This window comes from Saccopteryx bilineata, chromosome 5 (genome assembly GCF_036850765.1).
Source record: "Saccopteryx bilineata isolate mSacBil1 chromosome 5, mSacBil1_pri_phased_curated, whole genome shotgun sequence".
In the NCBI taxonomy this organism is placed as follows: domain Eukaryota; kingdom Metazoa; phylum Chordata; class Mammalia; order Chiroptera; family Emballonuridae; genus Saccopteryx; species Saccopteryx bilineata.
In genome coordinates this window covers 234,776,760-234,801,187 of record NC_089494.1, presented here as the reverse complement: position 1 = coordinate 234,801,187, position 24,428 = coordinate 234,776,760, and the positions used below count along the sequence as shown (strand labels likewise).

The window sequence follows — 24,428 nt, the reverse complement described above, 5'->3', positions numbered from 1 at the left end:
GATCACTGATCACCAGAACAAATATAATAATGATGAAAAAGTTTAAAATATTCTGAGAATTACCAAAATGTGACACAGAGATAGGAAGTGAACAAATGCTATTGGGAAAATGGCATCGGTGGACTCAACGCAGGGTTGCCACATACCTTTAATTTGTAAGCAACCGCAATATCTGCGCAGTGCAACCAAGGGAAGTGCAATAAAACAAGGGACGTCTGCACTCTTCAGCTCAGAAATGATCCTCGCTGACCCATAACCCATTAAAACAACGTTGGCCGATAAAAGTATTGGGTAAGTTTTCATTTTCAAAAAACATTTTGCAATCCATACCTCATAACAAGAGAAAAAAGGAAAGAACAATTTCATCACTAGGAAGAACTGCACCAATCACTGGCCAATCTGACAGGTATGATATCCCACTCTGTTTGGTAATGCTCAAGATAAAGTATTTGCTTTCATAAACATGAAAATGATTCATTCGTAACTTATGCAATGCTAAAGATATAATTGAATTTGTCTACTGAAGCAAATAAATAAAACAATTTCAAAAAACTATATTTACCATGAAGGCATACCTTCATATTTCATCCAATGGTTTAATTATAGCATCTTCCCTGATAAATTAAGATCACAGCCCTCTGTACCATTAATTTTCAAAGGAACCCAGCAGCAGAAGTGTAAATATGAGGCAAAAAAAAAAAAAAAATGTATGTGTCTCAGAAATATGTTGGAATAAATGCAAAGTGGCAGATCAAAGACAGGGAGAAATTGCAGAGAAACCACTGGTACCGAAGCATAAAGCTTCATAATTATTCTGTTACTTATTTGATATTTTTCCTGACCAAATACAAATAAATTAATGCTTAATTTAATCTGGAAAAAATCTGAGTTTTAAAGATGTAGACAAACATGATAGTTGTTTCATAGTTAAAGTTACAAGTCCAAATACATTAATTACCTTTCAAAAGAATGAGGTTAAAGAAGGAAAACAGGTCAAGTGTGCTGTCTGAAAGCATGCGACAGCTGTAAATTCTCTCAAGCTGTGACTAAGAGAGACCAAGAGGTGTTAGCCATCCACACACCCAAAGTGACGCTACAATTCTCCTCAAATTGGGTCAGGACACTTCAAGACCTTGATAAGACTTTAATATTCTTTCTTGCATTTTAACCATTTTTTTTGTTCCTGAACAATTTTGCCTTACGAGTAATGAATGTCAACCTCTTGGCCTATACTTAGTAACAAACAAACAAAAAAGATGTTTCAGTAACATCTTGAAATAATTCATAGCATTAGAATTATTTTTTAAATTCTGAAAAGTTGACCATCAGAAGGAGGCCAAACTGAAAGCCTTGCAACAGAGGTGATATTTTATACATGAACATAAAAGTCTCCCAAATCTTCTCATCTAACAGTGATCATCAATAGGGGTAACAATATCCAGAGAACTTTTCCTTTAGTGACATAGAGGGTGGAGGGAGTGCATTCTAGTGCTCGGAAGTGACAAAGCACTGAACCAGGGGACAAATGTCATGAACTTTTTGGATGGTCTTGGCCTATTTGCATATTTTTTCCGGCTATGCTAAAAGTTATAGCCCCCAAAGGAATAAGGCTTTAACTACATTTCAAAAACTGAATTACTGGTTTGAACAAACATTGGAGGGATAAGATAGAGAGCAAGGCTTAAAAGTACAACCTCAATCATATTACAAAGTTTTCACTTATTCTGTTACATATGAAAAAATATTCCTGTTTTCAGGAAAAGCTCTACAAATCCTTCAAACTTTGAATGTCTGTATTCCAACACTACCATTCACAGGTCAATGCTCCCTGCATTATTAATTTGCCTAGGTTCAGAAACATCCTGTACGGGACCACAAGGATGCTCTAATCTTTTTCTGAAAAGTGAGGGGAGATGTCCAAAGTAATTTCAAAAAGCACTAAGAAATTCACGCACAGATAGAATATTATTTGGTTTTTAAAGTGTGCTCAGTGAAGCCCCAGCGTCGTGCTCATGAGCCATGATATGGGCGGGGTCAAGACAGACAAGAGGGGCAAGCTGAGGCTTCTCTGCACCCCCCCCACACACTGTTTAACCCCAGCAGCCTTACATTTATCTGCGAGTGTGTGTGTGGGTGCACGCGCAATGATTCAGGCCAAATTTTGTTTGGAAAATGGGTTGAGAGAGAGAGAGAGATAGAGAGAGAAAGTTTAATTTGAAAACAATTGTCACAGTTTAAAATTCATTATCTTCATGTGGTAAGTCTGCTTGTTATATTCTACATAAAAAATAGATTCAGCCCTAGCCCGGTAGCTCAGTTGTTAAAAATCATCCTGATACACCAAGGTTGTGGGTCTGATCCCCGGTCAGGGCACACACAAGAATCAACCAATGAATGCATAAATGAGTGGAACAACAAATTGATTTATCTCTCTGTCTCTCTCTCTAAAATTAATTTAAAAAATAAGTTCTAAACACATTTCAAAAATTATATAAACAACGTCTTATTTAAAAATAGTCAAGGAAGAAGCCAAAATGGGTGAACTATGAGACTGACAGCCAAATTTCAAACCAGTGTGACCCACCAGCAGGATCTGTGGTCTGACATGCTGAACCCTGCCCCACTAGGTGGCTTTAAAGGCAGTCACCGTGGTCCTGTGAACACTATGCCTGGCTGGCTCTAACAAAACACAGAAGCTCAGACTAATGAAGACATGATATCATCCCAGCTCTAGAGATATTAAAAACGATCAGGTTGGAAAAAGCGTTTTTCAGAAGAACAGCTCTCAGTCACAAGGGCCCCCTCCTGTTCCTGTGCCTATTCATTTCCCCTAAAAAAAGACCTCTGCTCGCTTCTAACTGGTAAAATAATATTTTTTTTTCTTCATTTTTCCGAAGCTGGAAACAGGGAGGCAGTCAGACAGACTACCGCATGCGCTCAACCAGGATCCACCCGGCATACCCCCAGGGGGCGATGCTCTGCCCCTCTGGGGCATCGCTCTGTTGCATCCAGAGCCACTCTAGCACCTGGGACAGAGGCCAAGGAGCCATCCCCAGTGCCCGGGCCATCTTTGCTCCAATGGAGCCTCACTGCAGGAGGGGAAGAGAGAGACAGAGAGGAAGGAGAGGGGAAGGTGTGGAGAAGCAGATGGGCGCTTCTCCTGTGTGCCCTGGCCGGGAATCAAACCCAGGACTCCTGCACGCCAGGCCGACGCTCTACCACTGAGCCAGCTGGCCAGGGCCGGTAAAATAATCTTTTGAGGCTTGTTTCAAAAGTTACCACCTCTCTGAAAATTTCCTTATTTATCAAGTTTGTGAGTCACTTCTCTGGGTTCCTTCAGGTGTCTTTCCAGAATCTGATCAGACCATGACACTCATCGTGGCAGACTGTTCCTTATTAACTTGTGCACCCCTGATAACTAACATCTATTAACCGACTAATCTGAATAAATGAACCAAACTATGATTTTAGGGGTCTTGATGGATTAGGAAACCAGCCCTAACTTAAAACAAACTAGCTGAACAAGGGAACATCTTTTTGGGTCTTAAACTTTTCAGTAAAACTTAACGACCATGGTTTTTCATGAATTAGAGAGGAATTAAGTATAAATTACCTTCTCCATTTATTTTAGGTAAGAGAGGCTTCTGTATTTGTAAACTAAAAATATGGATGTATGCTATGGATTTCCCCAGGTGACTTAAATTTCAATGTGACTCACAATCGCCATCTGCTGGTGAACAGTTAAACATCTATTTTATTTAAAGATAGAAATCACAAGGCTTTTAATAACAGATATTACACACACACACACACACACACACACACACACACACACCCATCACCAGCAGCACCATTATTTAACCTATAACATATAACGTGCAAATTCTAGAACATTCAGATTAAAAGTGTTAAGCACGTTAAACATTCAACTTTAGAATTTTTTACTGTATGCTTCACAAAATTTACTACCTAAAATTCATTTTTAAATATTTTATTGTCACTTATTATATATTAACTCTATCTCACTAGCATGGAGGAAAAGGTTATATTACATTCAGGCTGTGTAGAAAGGAGACAGGATCATTTCCAAACAGGGTAATGTTTATGTTTTTACTTCTTAACGAATAAGAAAAGCAAAAGACTAACAATACCATTAGTGCTTTACGACAAGGGACTTTGGCTGGAGAGACTGACAGATACTTTGGTCATGCACTCACAAAGAAAATATTTTGTTTCACCACATGATGCCCCAAGACACAATCATACATAAGCACGTTAGGAAAAGAAAAGAGACAGGGAGAGAAATTCAGTAAGTTGATTAAGAACAAGCCTCCTGCTAGGGGTGCACATCTAAAATGGGGGATGGGGTTACCAGGCTTGCAGGTACCATGCAGGCTGTCACAAGTCTTTCGAGAAATAAGCAGGATGTAAAAACAGATTGAAATATAAGGTAGATCTGAGAAATCAACTGGCTCCTAAAGTGATCATTATCTACTGAGGAGGCATGCGAACAGTATCCAGTCACACACGGTAACTGCGTACAACAGAGAAACCGCCGGCAGTTGGAGCGCGACATTTCCCAGAGGGGACGGCTCACGGGGAGCGAGTGGGCTTTGACTCACCTGAAAGCAAGATCAAATAATCCTTAACTAACAAGAAGGCTTGATTTCACGCAGAACAAACATGAGTGCAGCTGAAGAAATTACACAGGTAGGAAGTTATTTAATGGAAAGTTACGGGTTAGAATGAAGATATTTGAGTGGCTAAAAGCATGAACTCAGGAGCCAGAGTGAGCATTCTGGCTTCTCTTAGGAGCTGTGTAGTCGCAGTCAAATGACTTATCCTCTCTGTTTTGCCTTGATTTCTTCATCTGCAAAACTGGGACAATTAATGGTACCTACCTCAAAGGGGTATTGGGAAGATGAAACAAGTGAATAGATTTAAGTGCTACAAGCAGTACCTGGCACACTAAGTACTATGTAAAAATGACTGCTATTCCTAATTAAGGAAGCGAGATTTCTTGCTATGTATACAGCATCAATCACAGCGTGTCTGTCACTTCTGGGCTGAACAGCCTTGGTTTCTTGGCTAGTAAAATAAGGATATTTTTAGTACCGACAGAAATGATGGATGCATAAAAGTGAACAAAGACTGACATATTCTTTATTATTAGCTACAGAGTCATATATATAAGCTACATATTTATTCTATTATTTTGAATTATGTATGATGCACCTTCACAAACATGCACTGTAACCTGTGTGCATGTTTGCGTGTGTGGAGTGGGGTACACGTATCTTCAGTGATACAGAAGCAATGGAATAAACACGGGCAAGAAGACTGGGAGACTAAACCAACTTTTAGTTTTAGATGCAAAACTGTGACGTGGGTGATGAGCTACACAAAGTCGTTCCAGAGACATTTCAGCAAAAACTTGAACTGGTTCTGAGAGTTGTCAATGCTTAGACAGGAGGAGATTCAACAGTAAGTGGTATGTCAAGATATTTTGATTTTGTTGGCCCCTTGAGTCAAGACAGAAGTCTTCTGCAAACCACACTTTCCATATGAGCAAAACGGTCTCCCACGTACCTTTTCAATTAACTCGTAACTCTCCTCGAGTTTGAGCAGCCTGTTCTGCACAGCCGTGGACGCGCGCTGGTAGACCGCTCGCCACTCCTGGAAGTCGCTCTCGGAGATCTCAGCCACAGCAAAACATAACGTTCTTAACCCTGGAAAAAGGTAGCACGCACCCCCCCCGACACCAAATAAAATTTTAATCAGAAGCCCGACACTTCCATTTTTATGTAACAGTCTCATTTAGAAAGCACTGATTTAATTGCAACAACATGTTGAAGTCCCATTCACGTATGACCAAACCGGAGTGCAGAATGTGTATTAATGTTTCCCTAGCCTTTAAAATTGGCACCCTGCTTCTAAGTCCCAGCACCTTTAATCCATCCTTCATGCCTATAGCAATTTTTTTAAAAAATCTATTTTTGTCAGGTTATGCCTTTGCTTGAAACCTTTCATTCGTTCCCCAGAATGAAGTGTAAACCCAAAGTCTGGCTCAGTTACCACATATCAACTGTTTTAAACCTCGTTCTCTGCCATTCACTCCCTCCATACCAGGGTCTCTGCACATGCTGGTCACTTCTCTATTCCACCCGCTCCAACTCCCCTCTGTCTGTCTTGCATCTACTTTAAGACTCAGTTCTTTTTTTTTTTTTTTTTTTTTGACAGAGACAGAGGAACAGATAGGGACAGACAGGAAGGAAAGAGATGAGAAACATCAATTCTTCATTGCACCATCTCATTTGTTCATTGATTACTTTCTCAGTATGTGCTTGACCAGGAGACTACAGCAGAGCAAGAGACCCTCTGCTCAAGCCAGCGACCTTTGGGCTCAAGCTAGCGACCGTGGGGTCATGTCTATGATCCCATGCTCAAGCCAGCGACCCCATGCTCAAGTTGGTGACCTTGGGGTTTTGAACCTGGGTCCTCCACTTCCCAATCCGACGCTCTATCCACTGCGCCACCGCCTGGTCAGGGAAGACTCAGCTCTTAAAATCACCTTTTTTAAAGCATCCTCCACTCACCCAGGACCCCCTTGCCCTGCCATAGGCAGAAATCCCCAAACACTGCTATGGTAGAAATGACAACGTTTCCCTGTTTTTCCTGTGGCTCTGCTATATCAGGATCTCCTGGCGGGCAGGGGCCCAGCAGTATCTGTAACTCCTGTACTGAGCACAGTGGCTGGCTCATCATATTGACTTCACAAACGCTTATGAAGGGAGGAAGGAAGTGACCCCAATGAGTTCTACTGGGACAGCCACGTTCTTCTTACTGGAATATAGGGTTGTATTTACTATTGCTCTTTACCACTGTAAATTTACAGTTATAAAAAGTCTTAAAAAACCTTGAGTAATAGTGACAGAAAAGAAGAAAACCATCAGAAACACCCTGGGGAAAACAATCCAAGCTGATGTTTGAGGTGACCTGCCCCCCAGTGCTTGGTGCTCATCAATTTTATACCTCACGTGGCGGCCACCTTCAGCCAGGAAAACGATGGGTTGGAACGAGGAAGAGGCAAAAAGCCTCTGTCAGCCCTGCCCATTGCAGGAACCGTTAGCGAGGTTCCCGCAAACACGAGGCCCTCACTCAAGTTCATTTAAGTCGCAGAGTAACTCGGTGCTTGTGACCTCAGATCCAATACATTGTGGCCGGGGAACAGGTCAGAAACAAGAAGCAAAGACCACGGGAGGTAAAGACCCAGAGGAGGCTGCCTACTGCCAGGCCACTGCGAGAGGAACGCGAGTCCCTGCGGCCATATGAGGACGTGAGCCTTGCATTTGGAAACTCGGCCGGACACTGACTCTGGGGTAGCCACAGAGGAGAAGCCCTGTCAGGCCAGAGCCAGAAAGCACGGGGCGGGGGTGGAGGCCGCGACAGTCTGGATCTGTCTAGGAGCCGGCGCGTCTCCAACATCGCAACCAGAGAGGAGGAAGACGCTCCACGCGCCAGGGACCCGCGCGGCGTGCTGCTCAGCTGGCACCTGCTGTGCCCTCCGAGTTCGCACCTGGAGGATCCAAACACTGTGACTGACATGTGTCCCCTCCCTGCTCTCGCTCTTCTGGAGGACAACGGGGAGAAGGTTGTTTATGTCCTTGCTTTTCAAGGCCTGGTGCTTTGAAACATTCCCTTCTTTCCGTAGTTTGGATTAAGAACACGGATTTGATCCGAGGTCGGGCTTGGTGCCACTAGCACCAGATCCAGGCCAGGATGAGGAGAGTGACAGGTTAGAGGGGAGGTTCACACGAGCTCTGACCGCTGACGCGAAGTTTAGAGTTAAGACTCTACACGTTCTTCTATAACTGACCCCAGTGTTTAATGGCCCTCTCCTCTTCTCAACTACTCTGGACCTCTCTCCGCACTGTGGGCCGCTTGTCGTACAGATCACGTATTTCGTTCGGTGCGACAGCGAAACAGGGCTCAGTATGTTTACTGTGGACTCTGAGGCCTCACATGGAGGCTCAGACCTGGCAGGTCGCAGGGGCCTAATAAAAAGTCTTGACAAGAGTGTGGTGGTTACGGGGGGGGGGGGGGAGGGGGGAATGGGAGAGGGATAGGGGGTGGGGAGGGGCACAAAGAAAACAAGATAGAAGGTGACAGAGGACAATCTGACTTTGGGTGGTGGGTATGCAACATAATTGAATGACAAGATAACCTGGACTTGTTATCTTTGAATATATGTATCCTGATTTATTGATGTCACCCCATTAAAAAAATAAAATTATAATAAAAAAAAAAAAGTCTTGAGCTGAAACTCAATTGAATAACTAATTTAATAGTCATATAGGTTTATTGATTTCTTCTCTTTTTTCCAAATTAGAATACCCAGTTCTTTGCCTCTTATTTCTTTTCCTTCTGCAGAACTTGAGATACAAAGTATTTAAACTGTAAATAGGATCTATTCTTGTTGTTGTTTTTTTTGTATTTTTCCCAAGTTAGAAGCAGGGAGGTAGTCAGACTCCTGCATGTGCCCTACCGGGATCCACCCAGCATGCCCACCAGGGGGTGATGCTTTGCCAGTCCGGGGCATTCCTCCATTGTGGGCAGAGGCATTCTAGTGCCTGAGGCAGAGGCCATGGAGCCATCCTCAGTGCCCGGGCCAACTTTGCTCCCATGGACCCTTGGCTGCAGGAGGAGAAGAGAGAAAGAGGAAGGAGAGAGGGAAGGGTGGAGAAGCAGATGGGTGCTTCTCCTGTGTGCCCTTACCGGGCATGGTACCCAGAACTTCTACAGACTGGGCTGACACTCTACTGCTGAGCCAACTGGCCAGGGCAAATAGGATCTCTTCTTAAGAGTGGACAGATTTATAGGCCCTATACACCCTAAAATGAGGGAACAAAGTCCCCTAAAATTTGACTAAATAGAGAAAAGCAAAAACAATGGGTTGAAATAGCATATAGTATAATGTAAATAATCAACATTAATCATTATCTTGCTTTTTAGGAATCTCTAAGTAAAACATAATGATCCCATAGGACATTAGTAGTCTATGATTGAAAAGAAATTAATCATGCTTTATTACAGTATTGCACTCACCTTCTGTAGCAAACTGCTCTAAATGTTTTAGGGTAATTTCTTTATATTTTGAAGTCTCTGCCAGTCGGTCATAAATTACAGTGTCCTGGAAAACAAACAGAAGACATAAACTTAAACTAAACATCCTGAGTTTAACCAAGTTGATGTCGGACACATTATTAGCAGCAAAATCAGCATGAAAACAATCACTTTTAGCATTAATTTTAAAGCATAAAATATTTCCCCCTAATAACACCATTTCCCTTAACGACACTAACGAGTAAGGTTTTAGTCCAATATTTTCATTTCTCTCCTCTGAATAAATCCGTAGTTACTCCGATGTTCAAAATCTCATAATCTATCAACACTTCACCTCCCACCTGCTGCGGGATCTCCCCCCCAAGCTCTGAAGCCTGTGCAGAACACAGCAGTGTTCACAGGTGCTCCAAGGAAGAACGGTCCGGCCCTCTAAACGTCCGGGAAATGCTGAGGTGAGCCACGCTGAGGAGCGCGCCCCGCTGCAATACCTCTCAGAGCTCACATGCCCAGTGGACCTCCACGGGGCCCGTATGGACCTGACCACACTCATTCCCTACTGAGCCTGGGAGGGGTGAGGGTGTCTGGATGGGACTGTGCTGACAGAAGAACAAACTCTGAGGAATATAGCTCTAAATCCACTGAGCGGGCTGGTGGGTAGAGCGGGGAGAACCCTGGACAAGCCTAGCGTTGCCCTAGAGCTGAATATTTCAGAATGTGTCACTGTAGCTTTAAGACTCAATTCACTTTCCGGCGTGGTGACCGTGGGGTGGGGTGAAAGGTGGAGGCGGGTAGAGGGGGATAAATGGTGACTTGGGGTGGTGAACACACAGTACGGCCGGCCGTACAGAGATGTGTTGTGGGATTAGGCACCCGAAACCAGTATAATTATGTTAATCAGCATCACCCCAATAGATTAAAAGCAAAGGCCGGATTTACTTAGCCTGTAAAATCCAATCACTGGATTATCTTTAAAGTTCCTTTCCGCTTTAACTTCAGGCACCGCTTACGTTTCTCTCATTTCTGCCCCTTTATAAACTGCCTATTGTTCCTTCCGTTATTCTTTGGCCTGGGTTTAACATTGTAAGGATTTCAGTGTTCGGCCTTCATGGTTTTATTAGACCAGGAAAAAATAAATCATTTACCTGCGATTACTTTCTCAGTGGTGTCACCCACTTTGGGGTCCCTGGTCTCAGGGCTGAGATTTGGGAGCAGACTAATGGACTATGATTTAGAACCCTTGAGAGAAACAGAGCGCAGTGACCTCAGAACAGATGGAATATTCCAGGCCCCAATTACGAATTTCTTTTCATTCTTCAGTGGTGGAACAGGAAGGGGGGCAAAGGAAATGATAATTTCCCCTCATGGCTCCTTTCTGAAAATGAAAGGTTTACCTTATGAACTCTATTTTTTTTCCCCAGAGGATAACAAAATTTTCAATGAAATTAAAATAGATCATTTTAAAACTAAGAAAATCCTTTAACTTAAGTAAAGAGATATAAACAAAAGTGATAGTAAGACTGCCCTGGCCGGTTGGCTCAGCGGTTGAGCGTCGGCCTAGCGTGCGGAGGACCCGGGTTCGATTCCCGGCCAGGGCACACAGGAGAAGCGCACATTTGCTTCTCCACCCCTCCGCTGCGCCTTCCTCTCTGTCTCTCTCTTCCCCTCCCGCAGCCAAGGCTCCATTGGAGCAAAGATGGCCCGGGCGCTGGGGATGGCTCTGTGGCCTCTGCCCCAGGCGCTAGAGTGGCTCTGGTCGCAACATGGCGACGCCCAGGATGGGCAGAGCATCGCCCCCTGGTGGGCAGAGCCTCGCCCCTGGTGGGCGTGCCGGGTGAATCCCGGTCGGGCGCATGCGGGAGTCTGTCTGACTGTCTCTCCCTGTTTCCAGCTTCAGAAAAATGAAAAAAAAAAAAAAAAAAAAAAAAGTGATAGTAAGGCCGGAGAGATAAAATTCTGCAATGCGGCAAGCATTCAGGAGGAAGAAACTGATGCTCAGAACGGGAGAATTTTCTACCTTCTTTATAGTGTTAGGGAAAGCAGGGGACAGAATGTTACTTTCTGCATGAATTGTACAGCCTGTTTTTTAATTTTCAAAAAATTTAAATTTATTTTTAGAGAGAGAGAGGGAGGGAGAGACAGAGAAACATTGATTTGTTGTTCCACTTATTTATGCATTCAATGGTTGATTCTTGTATGTGCCCTGGCCAGGGATCGAACCCGCAACCTTGGCATATGGGGACAATGGTCTAACCTACTAAGCAATTGGGCTAGGACTATACAGACTGTTTTTAGATGACATTCACAGTTGGCTATCCTTACATGTGAACAATAAATACATAGAGATACCTTTATACCCAGAGTAACACTCATTTTACTCAGAGGGCTGTATCAAATAATCAAACATTTGATACATTGTTAGGAACCAAAGAAGGCGTCATCAGAGGAATGAAAGCATGTGCACTCTGTAAGCCCAGACTTAGAATCCCTGAGTCTACATTTACAGAAAATCGCAACTGAATTACTGATCTGGTGTCCTGCCCTCAGCGTCAGGTCAGTGTGGAAACTCAGGCTGAGCGGACCCCGCCAGAGGCGAGGCACAGTCAGACTGTAGTCTTGCAGTCACGTTCTTATGTAAACAGCCTAGAGCTTCAGGATGAAAAATCTCCAGTGAATTTTCATGCAAAAAGTGGTTCCCCTATTCACCTTTTAGACTGAAGTTCCAGTGCTGCTCTACTCTTATCCACAGAGCCTTGCGCATGGCAGAAATAGCAGAAGTGATCCTCAATCATCCTGAAATTTCACTTGTATGGGATACTACATCACAAAATAAGGAAGGGCTATACCGTGAAATGCAAGAGCCAACAACAAGATGGTAGCAAGCCAAAAAAAAAAAAAAGTCTCACATAATTACTTGAATAAGCACCGCAATTTATACTGAAGCTGGATGATCGGGCTAGAGGAGCCAGTCAACCACCATCCAGGAATCTGAGCTGGCTGTCAGTTTAAACAACAAGCTGAGACTGACCTACTGAAATATGCTTCGGCCTTGTGAACTGAAGTGTTTTTGCTAAAGACATTAGATATATCTATATTTAAATACGGACCAACGTTTTCTGGGTTTATGTGTGCCATTCAGAATTATCTGTACTCTGTGATGGAGAACTACTAAAAATAACTAATTTCAGAATATGTTCCTTTTACATATAGAACAAAATTTTATTTTGGGGGCACTTGATTTGAAAATTTTCAGTCACTTTAAGGTCCTTAAAGCATTAAGCGTATTAGTCAAGTTTCTACTTTCTCCATTGGCAGGTAAGCATTGGAGAAGGATTTTTATCTTCTTGAATAAATTACATTTTTATTTGTGTAAATGTAACTTTTCCTAAGTTGGCTTCTATTGCAGATATAAATTGTATATTGTGTCCTTTCCCTTTTTCTATTTCCATTTAAAAATTAACAAAGCAAGACAACCTACTGCAGAAACTCTGGAGAAAAGCAAGAAAAATGAGTCATCCATACACACACACACACACACACACACAGCTGCCATCTCTGAGCTGTAGTCTCGATAAACTCTTCAAGACTATCTTCCAGTCCACTACCCCCACCCCTTCGATTCTTAAGAGTTTAGTCCGTTTACTGACGTTCTTTCTTAAATTTATTTATCATTTCTAATTTGTCTTATAGGGAGCCCCATTTCCCCGTCCCTCAAATTTTTTTACTATAAATAATTAAAAATAAAAATATTAATTTATCATATTGAGCTCTAAACATTGTCAGACTGGTCCGCACAGACGACTTCCCCAGGCGTGAACCCACGCTTCACGCTCCAGTTCTCCACGTTCTAGCTCCCTCCGTCTGGCTCTTGCATTCTCCCTCGCTGTGCGCATCCCGATCTAGTCGGTCTCTACACCCCCCCCCCCCCAGCAGAGGCTGGCATGAGCTCTGCTTGTCCTCATCTCATGACTGTCTTAGGCTTCAAGGAGGGGAAGTTGGCTCCCATCTGCAATTTACAGAAAGCACTATTGGCCCCCATTTCCCTACAGAAACCGAACTCCAGCCACTCCTCCCTGATTCCTGGAGCTCCCATCCCACCCTTTCTAGCCCAAGACTTCATTTCAACGTACCACTTTGGTTTCTATTCCTATTTTGCTTTCAAGCCTGGTTTTACCTTTGGCTTTTCCTTATTACAATTGCCCTCCACTGCCATGATTCTGAAATCGAGGAGATACGTCAAAGTATGAACAGACTACGCTACCTTGACTGGGAAGTATTCTTGATGACTTCGGAATTGACTTTATTACTGAAGTATTGTGTTGCACTTGTCACTGTTGGTTATTTACTCTACCCAGGAATCATCAGACTCCTCAGACTCTCCTCCAAGTTTCAGTCTCCCCTCCTGGATCCTCTCTTTTCATGTAATATTTTCTTCATGCCAGAGCTCATCAACCCTCTGCTTGAGGTCCCACCTATCCTTGTTAACTCCTAAATCGCGCTCCAGATTTCTTCCCCCATGAAACTCAGGTTATTGCTGCCTTATGGTTCAGAGGTAGCTCCCAACCCTCTATGCTGGAAGTGGCATCACTTAGTAAACTCAGTTAGCCAAGGAGAAATCTGACAATCATCCTAGCTCACCTTTTCCCTCATCCTCCACATGTAATCACAGACTAAATCCTGAATCTCTCCTCTCAAGCCTCTCTGCAACTGCCTTGGTTCAGGTTCTTAGCAACTCTTCCTGGACTACGGTCAATAGCCTCAACTGGCAGCTGCATATGCATCTCCTTTCTGCCTTAACCAGTCTTCCTAAATGGTAGCAGAACAACTCAGGAAAAAAGTACAAGCTCTTGAGCATGTAAAGAACCCAGTTGGTAACTCATGCCCTCTCTCCCGCCCTGCATTCTGCCATTCCCTGCCAAAGCACCAGCAGTTCTCAAATGTACCTTGCTGTTTTATATGTTTATGTCTTCTTAGTCTTGATCCACATTTCATAGTCAATTTGAAAATGAGGGAAAACCATCCATATGCAAGTTAATGTATGCAAACTATGTATGAGATTATTCACAAAGGAAGTCCAAGTTTTTATTTCGTATTTAATGCTTTGATTCCTCAAACAAAGTTTATAGGTAGAAGAGTACTCAAAACTAAGAAAGTTAGCATGTGGGTTGGGTACAGTAAACCGGATATATATGTGTGTGTGTGTGTGTATATATATCAACCATTTAAAGTGGGAGGTCTTAAAGGCTTTCTTTATTCCCTTATCACTGAATGTTACCATTGAGATGAAGATGATTTTTATAGTATACCTTAATATTGTATCCTCACCTTCTCTTTACATGTATTTCCCTGATTAGTCTTAAGCTCCTGACAAATCTTGGGTCTTATCTTCCTAATTCCAAAATCCAGTTCAAAGTTTGGTATATAAAATGCATACAACAAATAAATGTTAATTGTTTGAATGAACAATCAAAGGAATTCTAAAACTAAACTCATGAGACATCACAAAATAGTTCTACCAAATACTTTAAAACCAAGGCATTGAAATATACTCTCTCTCTCTCTCTTTTTTTTTTTTGTATTTTTCTGAAGTTGGAAACGAGGAGGCAGTCAGATGGACTCCCGCATGCACCTGACCGGGATCCACCTGGCATGCCCACCAGGGGGCGATGCTCTGCCCATCTGGGGCATAGCTCTGTTGTGACCAGAGCCATTCTAGCACCTGAGGTCAAGGCCATGGAGCCATCCTCAGCACCTGGGCCAACTTTGCTCCAATGGAGCCTCGGCTGCAGGAGGGGAAGAGAGAGACATAGAGGAAGGAGAGGGGGAGGGGTGGAGAAGCAGATGGGCGCTTTTCCTTTGTGCCCTGGCTGGGAATTGAACCCGGGACTCCTGCACGCCAGGCCAGCACTCTACCACTGAGCCAACTGGCCAGGGCCTTTGAAATATACTCTTAACAGAATTTAAGTTATAAGCTTAATTATATTATAAATTCCATGTCATTTTAATGCAAGGTTGTTGATTATATTGAAAACTGCAAAGTTTTAAGTTGGTATGTTCCCTGACTGGTCCAAGTAGTCTAGGCCCCTGGAAAGGATAATTCAGAAGGAAAATACAACTAATTTTAAGAACAACAACAAAAAAGGCCCTGGTCAGTAGATTTCTTATTTTTCAATAAGTGGAAATGTATTTTCACTAGGAAAATTAAGTTAGAATGACATATTACTGTTTCCGGCAATTTAACCTGCCAATACACCAAAGCCATTAGTTAAAAATTCTGTTATAATTTAAACCACACAAGACAAGCAGTGATCACCACATGAAGAAATTATAACAGTAATCGTGATCCAATTCCGCCCCCCCCCATTTCAGTGGTCTTTAAAAAAATTAAATCCAAAGTGATCTGGATCACTATATTTCTAATACAATTAAAAAAATATTTTGAAGTGTCTTCTAACTTTTTTATACAATTTCCACCTCAAATATTATGTATCAAAAATTAAATTATATAAATAACCTAGGCCAAACTTTTTTTCAAAGCACCAAATTTACCCAGAAGGAATTCCACATTTCACCAGAGGAGGCCAAACGCTATTACTATAAAACACCAAAAAAAAAAAAGTGGATGTCAGCAACTTCACGCTAAACATCTGTGTTACATTTCCATAGCAGAATGCTTAACATATACATTATAAACCATCATAAATCAAAACCGCAAAAGACAAAAATAAAAACTCACAGCGCCTTTGCAGTAAAGTCGTAACTTCCCGGATGGAGTGCGAACGATCACTGACATTCTTTTCCTCGTGCTGAAAGAAAAAGGTTTTCCATAACGTGTCATCATACTGAGAATACGCATCGATATGTTTGTCACGCCTCACATATTTTAACACTCACACTGAAAAAATAAATTTGAACAAATTATGAGCCCTATCCTTCCACATATACAAACCATCCCCTCGGTGTACAGCTGGGTACCTTTGAAAGTTACATTATGTTTTTTAAAGCACCGGGGTACCACTGCTGCCCTAGAGGAATTTACAGAACAGCCCTCTAGAGACCTGAAGGAGTTAGTACCCACCAGGGTCCGGTAGAGGAGCGTTCTGGTTCAATGTGTTCAGAATTTAAAAAAAAAAAAAAAAAAGCAAAACACTTAAGTCGGTATATTTTAAGATAAATTGTATGTTGTAGCTGTTATTAAAAACAGAAATGATAATCAATTTTAGGTTGTATACCTAATCATACATAAAAGCAAACACTAGCACTTTAAAACTGACTTAGGCATTCACAACTATTGATTTTCCATGATTACCAGCAAGTCACAGGCATCATGTAAAAAACCTAATTTATATTACGAAGCTAAGCTAATGAGCACAAACATTTTAATACTGTGTTGGTGATATAAGCCGTTTAATAAAAATTGTTAGTCAAACATACAACTTCTTTCAAAGCATTAGCAAAGAGACAGCAAATAACACTGAGCAAAACAGACTGGTACAGCATTGCACGGAGTGGGCCTCGTGTGGAGACCAAGCGTGGAAAACCTTCTCTCCAAATATCAGGGGACAAAAGGACTTCTCAAGCATCTGTATCTGTTTGTTTTACCTTACAACGTTCTGCTGCTAAAAAACTGAAATGAGTCCAATCTAAAGTAGCAGTTAGATGTAGGGTCATAGCATATAGCCAGCAATTTCTTGCAGAAGTATCCAGAAATAGTCTTCTCTTTCTCCATCTATATCTCCATTGTACAGTCATGTCCCACATAGTGACATCTCGGTCAATTATGCACCGCATATCTGACAGTGGTCCCATAAGATTACAGTGGAGCCCAAAATTCCTATCACCTATTGAAGCCATTATATAACATCATAGTGCAACACATTACTCACGTGTTTGTGCTGATGCCAGTGTAAACACACCTATGGTGCTGCCAGTCGTGTACAAGTACAGCACATACAACTATGTACAGTACATAATACTTGATAAAGATAATAGGAGACTACATTACTGGCTTATGTGTTGGCTATTCTATACTTTTTACAGTCAGTTTAGTGTGTATTCTTTCTACTTATTAAAAGAAAGTTTGCTGTAAAACAGATGCTGTTACACCAGCAACAGCCTCGGCCAGCTCATGTTTACTGCATCGCTTGATCATTCATTTTCTCTCGTGCTTGATTTAATCTCACGTTGTTTTGCTCATCATGGCCCCTAAGGGTTCACACAAAGATGAGATCACCGACTGAGGCCTTTGCAGACCACGTCCCTATTGTTAAGTGACCAATGACTACTAGCACCTCTGATCTCCCTCCCTGCTGTTTTAGGAACACATTTAATTGGGCCCCCTTCGTCAGGACATCTGTATTCTCTATCTTAGCCCCCCCTTTTTTAAAATTTATTGATTTATTGGTATGGCACTGCTTAATAAAATTATATCAGTTTCAAGTGGACAATTCTGTAATACATCATCTGTATATTGTAGTGTGTTCACCTCCCCAAGTCAAGTTTCCTTCTATAACCATCTGTCTCCCCTTTACCCTCTGACCTCCTTCCACCCCCTTTCCCTCTGGTAATCACCATACTGTTGTCTATGAGTAATATTTCTCCTTTTTTTCCCCGTTTTTCTTAATCTCTTCATCTTTTTCATCCAACCTCCTCTCCCCCCCTTCCCTTCTGACAGCTGTAAGTCTGTCCTCTGTACCTATGCATCTGTTTCTATTTTGTTCATCATTTAATTTTGTTCATTAGATTCCACATATAAGTGAGATCATATGATACTTGTCTTTCTCTGCCTGGCTTATTTCACTTAGCATAATACTCTCTAGGTCCATCCATGCTGTCTCAAAAGGTAAGATTTCCTTCTAGCTCAGCCCTTCTTGATTCATGCCTTTCTAAATCCAGCTTTGATGACATGGTCCCAAACCCATCAGCTTCTAGCTCTTCTCTTGGCAAAACCCCCGAACCCGGGGTGAATGGGAACCCTTTCTGTGGTACATTGGAGTAAGTGGACATTGCTGGAGAAAACTCCCCCAGCCACGCACGACACGTGAACTCGATGCTCCGAGCTGCCCTGTAACCCGCGAGGTTTCTCTAACACGTTCGCTCTCTCCTTCGGCAGCTCTGTGAACACCTTCTCCATTCTCCAAGTCTCCAATGCACCCTCGTCACTCAGAGACTTTGAATTGTTGCAGTTCTCCTTGATGGAAGCCCCAGACAAGACACCCCTATTCTTTCTATCATTGAAACCTACACATTTATCTACTGTGCACTCTTCTCTCTCTTTTCTTGATGCAAAGGAGGAAGTATTTCTTTTCCTGCTGGAGATCTTCCTTTCACCTGTGCTGTGAATCCTCTCTCACAGACCTTCTTAGTAGTCCTAGTTACGGTGCTCTCCCTGAACCCTCATTTTCTCCTTCCAGAAGGGAACCTGCTCATCAATATTTAAACACAGTCTAGTCCAGGAATAGTCAACCTTTTTATACCTCCCGTCCACTTCTGTATCTCTATTAGTAGTAAAATTTTCTAACCGCCCACCGGTTCCAGAGTCATGGTGATTTATAGAGTAGGGAAGTAACTTTACTTTATAAAATGTATAAAGCAGAGTTACAGCAAGTTAAAGCATATAATAATAATGACTTACCAAGTACTTTATGTCGGATTTTCACTAAGTTTGGCAGAATAAATCTTTATAAAACAACTTACTATAGTTAAATCTATCTTTTTATTTATACTTTGGTTGCTCCGCTACCGCCCACCATGAAAGCTGGAACACCCACTAGTGGGCGGTAGGGACTAGGTTGACTACCACTGCTCTAGTCTCTCTCCTACAAAACTCAATCCAAACCACCCTCCCCTCATTGAGCTATGTACCCCCTTCTGACAGCTCAGCTTTTAAAAACAACTGCTACACATTGGTCTCCACCACTTATCTCTCCCCGCTCCCTTCCCATCAGCCCTCTCCTCCCCCCCGCATGGAGGCTGAATCCCACACTTGCTTCTCAGCCTCTCTCCCGGCTGCCTGTGCAGCGGGTTTTCACACAGGTGACCGGTATCTCCCTGAAATCACCCTCATCCCCTGGCTCTGTGCCATTATCTTCTATTTCTCTAACCACAAAGCAGTTTCTTTGCCAATTCCTCTTTTTATCAAACCTTAATACTGTGAGGAGTTACTCACGGCTCAAGTCTCAGCCTTTCCTGTTTCCCTCACTCTATATTTTACATCCAGGAGATCCAACTCAGCTTCATGGCTTCAGGTGCCATTTACAGGCCTACGACTACAGAATTTATATTTCATCCAGAAGTTTCTATTTACTCTCCAGTCCTTTATACCCAGCTGCCTGCCTCTGATTCCTGTTTCTCTGCATCTAAAACTTCATTCAAACACCTCAGCCTCCACCTTGATTCCTATTCCTGCATCTGCCACCTGAGTAAACGGTACCTTTATCCACGCAACTATTCCTGCCAGAGGCTCTAACGCCTCCCTCCTTTCTCCTTCCACATCCAATCCATCCCGAAGTCCCAATGACATTCCCTCAAGGCACCTGGATTCTATCACTTTCACTTTATTTTCACTGGTCTATCACCCTGGTCTAAACTGCTAATACCTCTCGCAGTGCCTGTTTTAATCCCACCTTATTCACTTCTTTCCCTTTCACCCTTAAGCCGACCCCCATCACAGCATCCTGAAAAGGCTCAAACTCCCGTTTGATTTTTCTTCATGGCACTTATCACTTAGCATAGGGCTCATAAGTGTATGCTAATAAACAAACACCGTCCCATGCTAATTGATATGCTATGTATAATATTTTATAGATGTAATACAAGGAGGCCTAGGGAAAACAGTCCCCTGGACATGAAAGAAAGAAAAAAAGACACGAGGGATACACTCTGGAAGTAATGTTACAGTTAGTCATCTAAGTTCTCATGCATTGTCCCTGCAGCTTTCCGGTGTATGCACGTAAACCATGTTTAAACAATAAATTAGACCCCATTAGTTCTGATATTAACCACTGGCATACAGTCACGCCCGACCAACAGAGCGACCAACGCTGGTGGACAAAAGGAAACACCTTTTCTAATCAGTGTACATGCTTGCCTGAAGTAGGTACGAGTTCAAGTATAAAGGTGGACGCTTCTTTCCTTTGAACAGCAGCATTACTTTCTGCCCGCGGCCTTGAAGCTACTTTTAAGTGAATGGTGATGCAACCTTTAAGGACACTCCCATCTGTCGCTGAAGGCTACGTGCCCCAAGAATGTAGGTCAGCCAGGAAACTACACAGTCATGTAGGAATACAAAAGCCCAACACTCACAGGGATATCACTGATTATAAAAGGAGGCCTTCATTATTTGACTTTACAAAGTGAAGTAAACAGAATAATCTCTTTGCTTTCTGCTCTTTCCAACTAGATAGTGACTGGTTTTCTATCTAACAGAGAGATGGATATGTTTACTGGAGTCCCAAAAACAATTAGTCATAATGAGCAAATAATGAGAATGGTGGGTCCCTAACTCTGATTCATCTTCACTCCACATAAATCTTGGCCCCTCCAAGAATAACATTTACAGATCATCAGTCATTAGATTCCTGTCCTATACCCCGTGGCTGTGATGCAGACGCTCATGCTGAAACACAGAGTTACACTGTCTTCAGGAGTCATATCTTGCAACATTCTGTTTCTTATTTATCTACAACTAAGAAAATTAAACACTGCACTAAAGATTTCAATTTAATATTTTGTCTAAGTAAATTTAGTTAAATAAAATAAAGCATACTTTCTTACTCATTTAAAAGGGAAGAAATAACAACAGATAGCAATTTATCTCACACACACAAACCACAGAGCATGTTTTACCTGGTGAACTCCAGGACATTGAGCAATTCGTATCGTTCTTCTTGCCCCAGCTATGGAGAAAAGGAATACATGATTATTTAACATTGGAAGCATCTTTGGCTTCCTGGCAATAAATCTTAGTTATGAAATTTTAATGTAAAAAAATATCAACATCAACAAATCAGCCCTTTTGAAGCGTATCATCTTTTAGTGAACTTACTAATCTTCAGGTTAAGATGGAAGATTCAACATTCACATTGTATTTCCATCCTTCCCAAAGCCCCCTTGAAACGACAGTCAGCACTTGAAAAAAAAATCTTGTCATGGCAGGAACACAGAAAAGAGAAAATAGCACCAAAAATTTGAAAAGTGATCAAGGAGCGGTATCTCACTTAGCGGACACAGCGAGGTCAAACGCTCCAGGAGCCTGGGAACGGCTGAGAAGCAGCCCGACTGGTGTCCTGTCATCCTTAAAAGCCTTACGGAAACAAGCGATCAGATAGCAGGGCTGGGTCTGAGCACCGTGAAGAGCAGCTCTGAGCACTGGCCCTGCCCGCACAGAGGCAGAGCCGAGGGAAAAGGGGATCTTCTGTCCAGAAGCTGGCCGGCACAGCTGAAGACACGGCCCTGTTACTTTCATACTACACGCTGGGCCCCAGTGCCCCAGCCCACGCCGCTCTCCACGCTGTGGCTCTCAGCTCTTCCCAGGCAGACATCGGAAGGTTACTCTGGGGAATCCAACAAGCCCAGGAGAAGCCCCCAAGGCAGACATCACCACTCCGCAAACCAATCCCACTGGACCACCTACTGTGAAGCTCAGTGCTGACAAACGCCCTCCTCAGCTCAGAGCTGTCACATCAGCTTCCACATTCCTCATTCTCAACCATGAGAATCCCAGAGATGAACAGACATCTAAGAGGAAAGCCACCAACATGGAACACAGAGACCCGAAACAAAGAGACGAAAGCAATTTGGAGTCAAGAGAACTCAAAAACAAAGCTTGGTGTTGGCCCACGGTGTTGGCTCTGGGTCTCCTGATTGGCCCGGGGGTGCTGGGCTGGTGAGCAGGCCCTGGGCGCCTCTCCGCTTGGCTTCAGCCCCGGACAGAAGTGGTTTGTCATGTGCTTCATGTGTGGCGTTTTCTATCCTGTCATTGGAACTGCACTGTTGTGTCTTCCTGATAGCATAAAACTTTTTGCAGTGTTTTATACCCTTGAAAATATGTCTGTATTAGCCAGTATATGCTTTTCAAGGGGACCCATGAGGAAAATGTTCAAAACAGTGAGACTGCTTGTAACAGTTCTTATGTTTTTGTGATTAATATTTATGCCCTCTGTGCTACTCTTTGGCAGTGTAGGAGGAGACTGGCCTTCCTCTTCCACATACTGCAGTTCTTGTCAAAGACCTGGTGCAGGCTATCGTATACCACATACAAGGGGTGCAGGAATTAAATACCGGTCATTTCTTCTACGTAGAAAATGGGAAAGTCTGCCAAAGAAATTCTGAAAGTCGCTGTTTCACTTTTGGTGAAGTAGGATTGTCCCCAAACAACAATTACTGCAAAGACAAATGCAGCGACAGTTTAACCATTTTATACTCTGGTAAAAAACTAGAGTTTAATTAAATTGTTATGCTTGTAAATTCCTGTATTTTTATTTTTATCTTTTATAAATTTATTTTAAAGTGAAAACTTCAAAAAACTGTCATTATTCCTCTCAGAAAAGGAACCTAAGGATGACATGCAAAAAACAGAAACAGGATACTGTTAAAGAAGAAAGGACAAGGAGACTTCTGAAATCAAAAGCATGGTGACAAAAATGAAAAAAAAAATTAATAGAAGGATAAGACAAAGCTGAGGAAGACTTCAAAAAGCTGAACAGAATGGCAAAGACCGCAGGAAGGAAAAGTTAAAAGATTAGCTCAAGAATCCTAAAGAGAAAACAGAGTAAAAACAGGGAAGGGAAATGGAACCATTCAAGGAAGTTACCCAGAAATGAAGGACCGCATGGCAATTCCCAAGTGGAAAAGGGCCCACCCCGTACCCTGGGTTAACATATTCCCACTCAGGCACACGGTCACAGCGGTTCAGAATTCTTAGGACAAAAAGGATCCCACAGCCTTCCAGAGAGAGGGGGCAGGGACATGTCACAGCAGATGCGGAATCCCAATGGGTTCTGGTTTCTTAGTGAGGTGTACGGGACGCGAGGAGACAGCGAAGCAATAAAACTACTTAAGGAAAATGATCTCCACCCTGGAATTGTATTTTCAGCCACACTATCTATCATAAGCACAATGGTAGGATACAGAATGTTTAGACCTGAAAGGACAAATAAATAAGTAAATAAGTAACCCTAATCCCCCATGTACCGTTCCTCAAGAAGCTGTTGAAGAATGTGTTCCACAGAAAACAAAGAGGAAACCAAGAACAAGGAAGACACGGGATTTAGGAAACAAAAGATCTAACAGAGGATAAAAGTGAAAGGAAGTCCCTAGGACGCTAGGGCTGAGAGTCCAGGGTGACAACTGTAAGACTGTGAACTGTCAACCAGGAGTCAGGAGCTGGGTTTGCTGGGGGCTAGCACTACTGTGTTACTACTTCAGTGACAGTTTAACTTGATGAAACTCGCAGTGTACGTGTTCCCTCAAAACAAGGGAGCTCCCTAAGAAAGAAGATTATATCTATATAGTCCTAAACAGGAGAAAAGCTAAAGAAATGTCAAATGCCACAGAAGCAGGCCTTAGAACAAAACTGGCCCAGACAGGAGAATGGAGGACTGCAAGAAGGAAGTCGTGAGAATATATTTGCTAATTGACAAGAGTATCTGATAAAAGTGTATTTTTAGTATGTTCTTAAGGTAGGGAGACAATTATTAATAGGTAGAAAGAAGATTAAGCAATTTAAAAATATAGGCATTTATCTTTAGGAAATAAAAAATATATATTTTCAGGAAATAATGTTATGTCAGGAAATAAAATTAAAACAAGAAAATAATTACTGAATACAACAATGTTTAGCTAAGAATACCACTACAGGCATAATAATATAAACACTAAATAATGACATTTTTTTTTGACAGAGCCAGAGAGAGGAACAGAGACAGACAGAAAGGGAGAGAGGTGAGAAGCATCAATTCTTTGTTGCAGCCCTTTAGTTGTTCAATGATTGCTTTCTCATATGTGCCTTGACCAGGGTGCTTCAGCAGAATGAGTGAACCCTTGCTCAAGCCAGCGACCTTGGGCTTCAAGCCAACGATCTTTGGGCTCAAGCTATCAACCATGGGGTCACGTCTATTATCCCACACTCAGGCCAGCAACCCCATGCTCAAGCTGGCAACCTCGGGGTTTCGAATCTGGGTAGTCTGCATCCCAGTCTGACACTCTATCCACTGCACCACCACCTGTTCAGGCAATGATTTTTTTAATGAGATATAATTTATATTCAATAAAGTACATATTCCTTAAATGTACAGTTCAATGAAAAT

General features: G+C 42.4%; 1 protein-coding gene across 6 annotated transcripts in view; it reads right to left on the bottom strand.

The window, feature by feature from the left end:
• The window catches only part of ATP8A1 (ATPase phospholipid transporting 8A1), a 228,818-nt gene that overhangs the window by 103,615 nt on the left and 100,775 nt on the right, over positions 1–24,428 (bottom strand). For all 6 annotated transcript variants that reach the window (XM_066233480.1, XM_066233482.1, XM_066233481.1 and 3 more), the window contains 4 exons: positions 20,968–21,017; positions 15,857–15,926; positions 9,106–9,190; positions 5,590–5,729 (listed from right to left, as the gene is read on the bottom strand). In XM_066233480.1, coding sequence (XP_066089577.1) covers positions 5,590–5,729; positions 9,106–9,190; positions 15,857–15,926; positions 20,968–21,017 — 345 coding nt within the window. The remainder of the gene's footprint in view (positions 1–5,589; positions 5,730–9,105; positions 9,191–15,856; positions 15,927–20,967; positions 21,018–24,428) is intronic.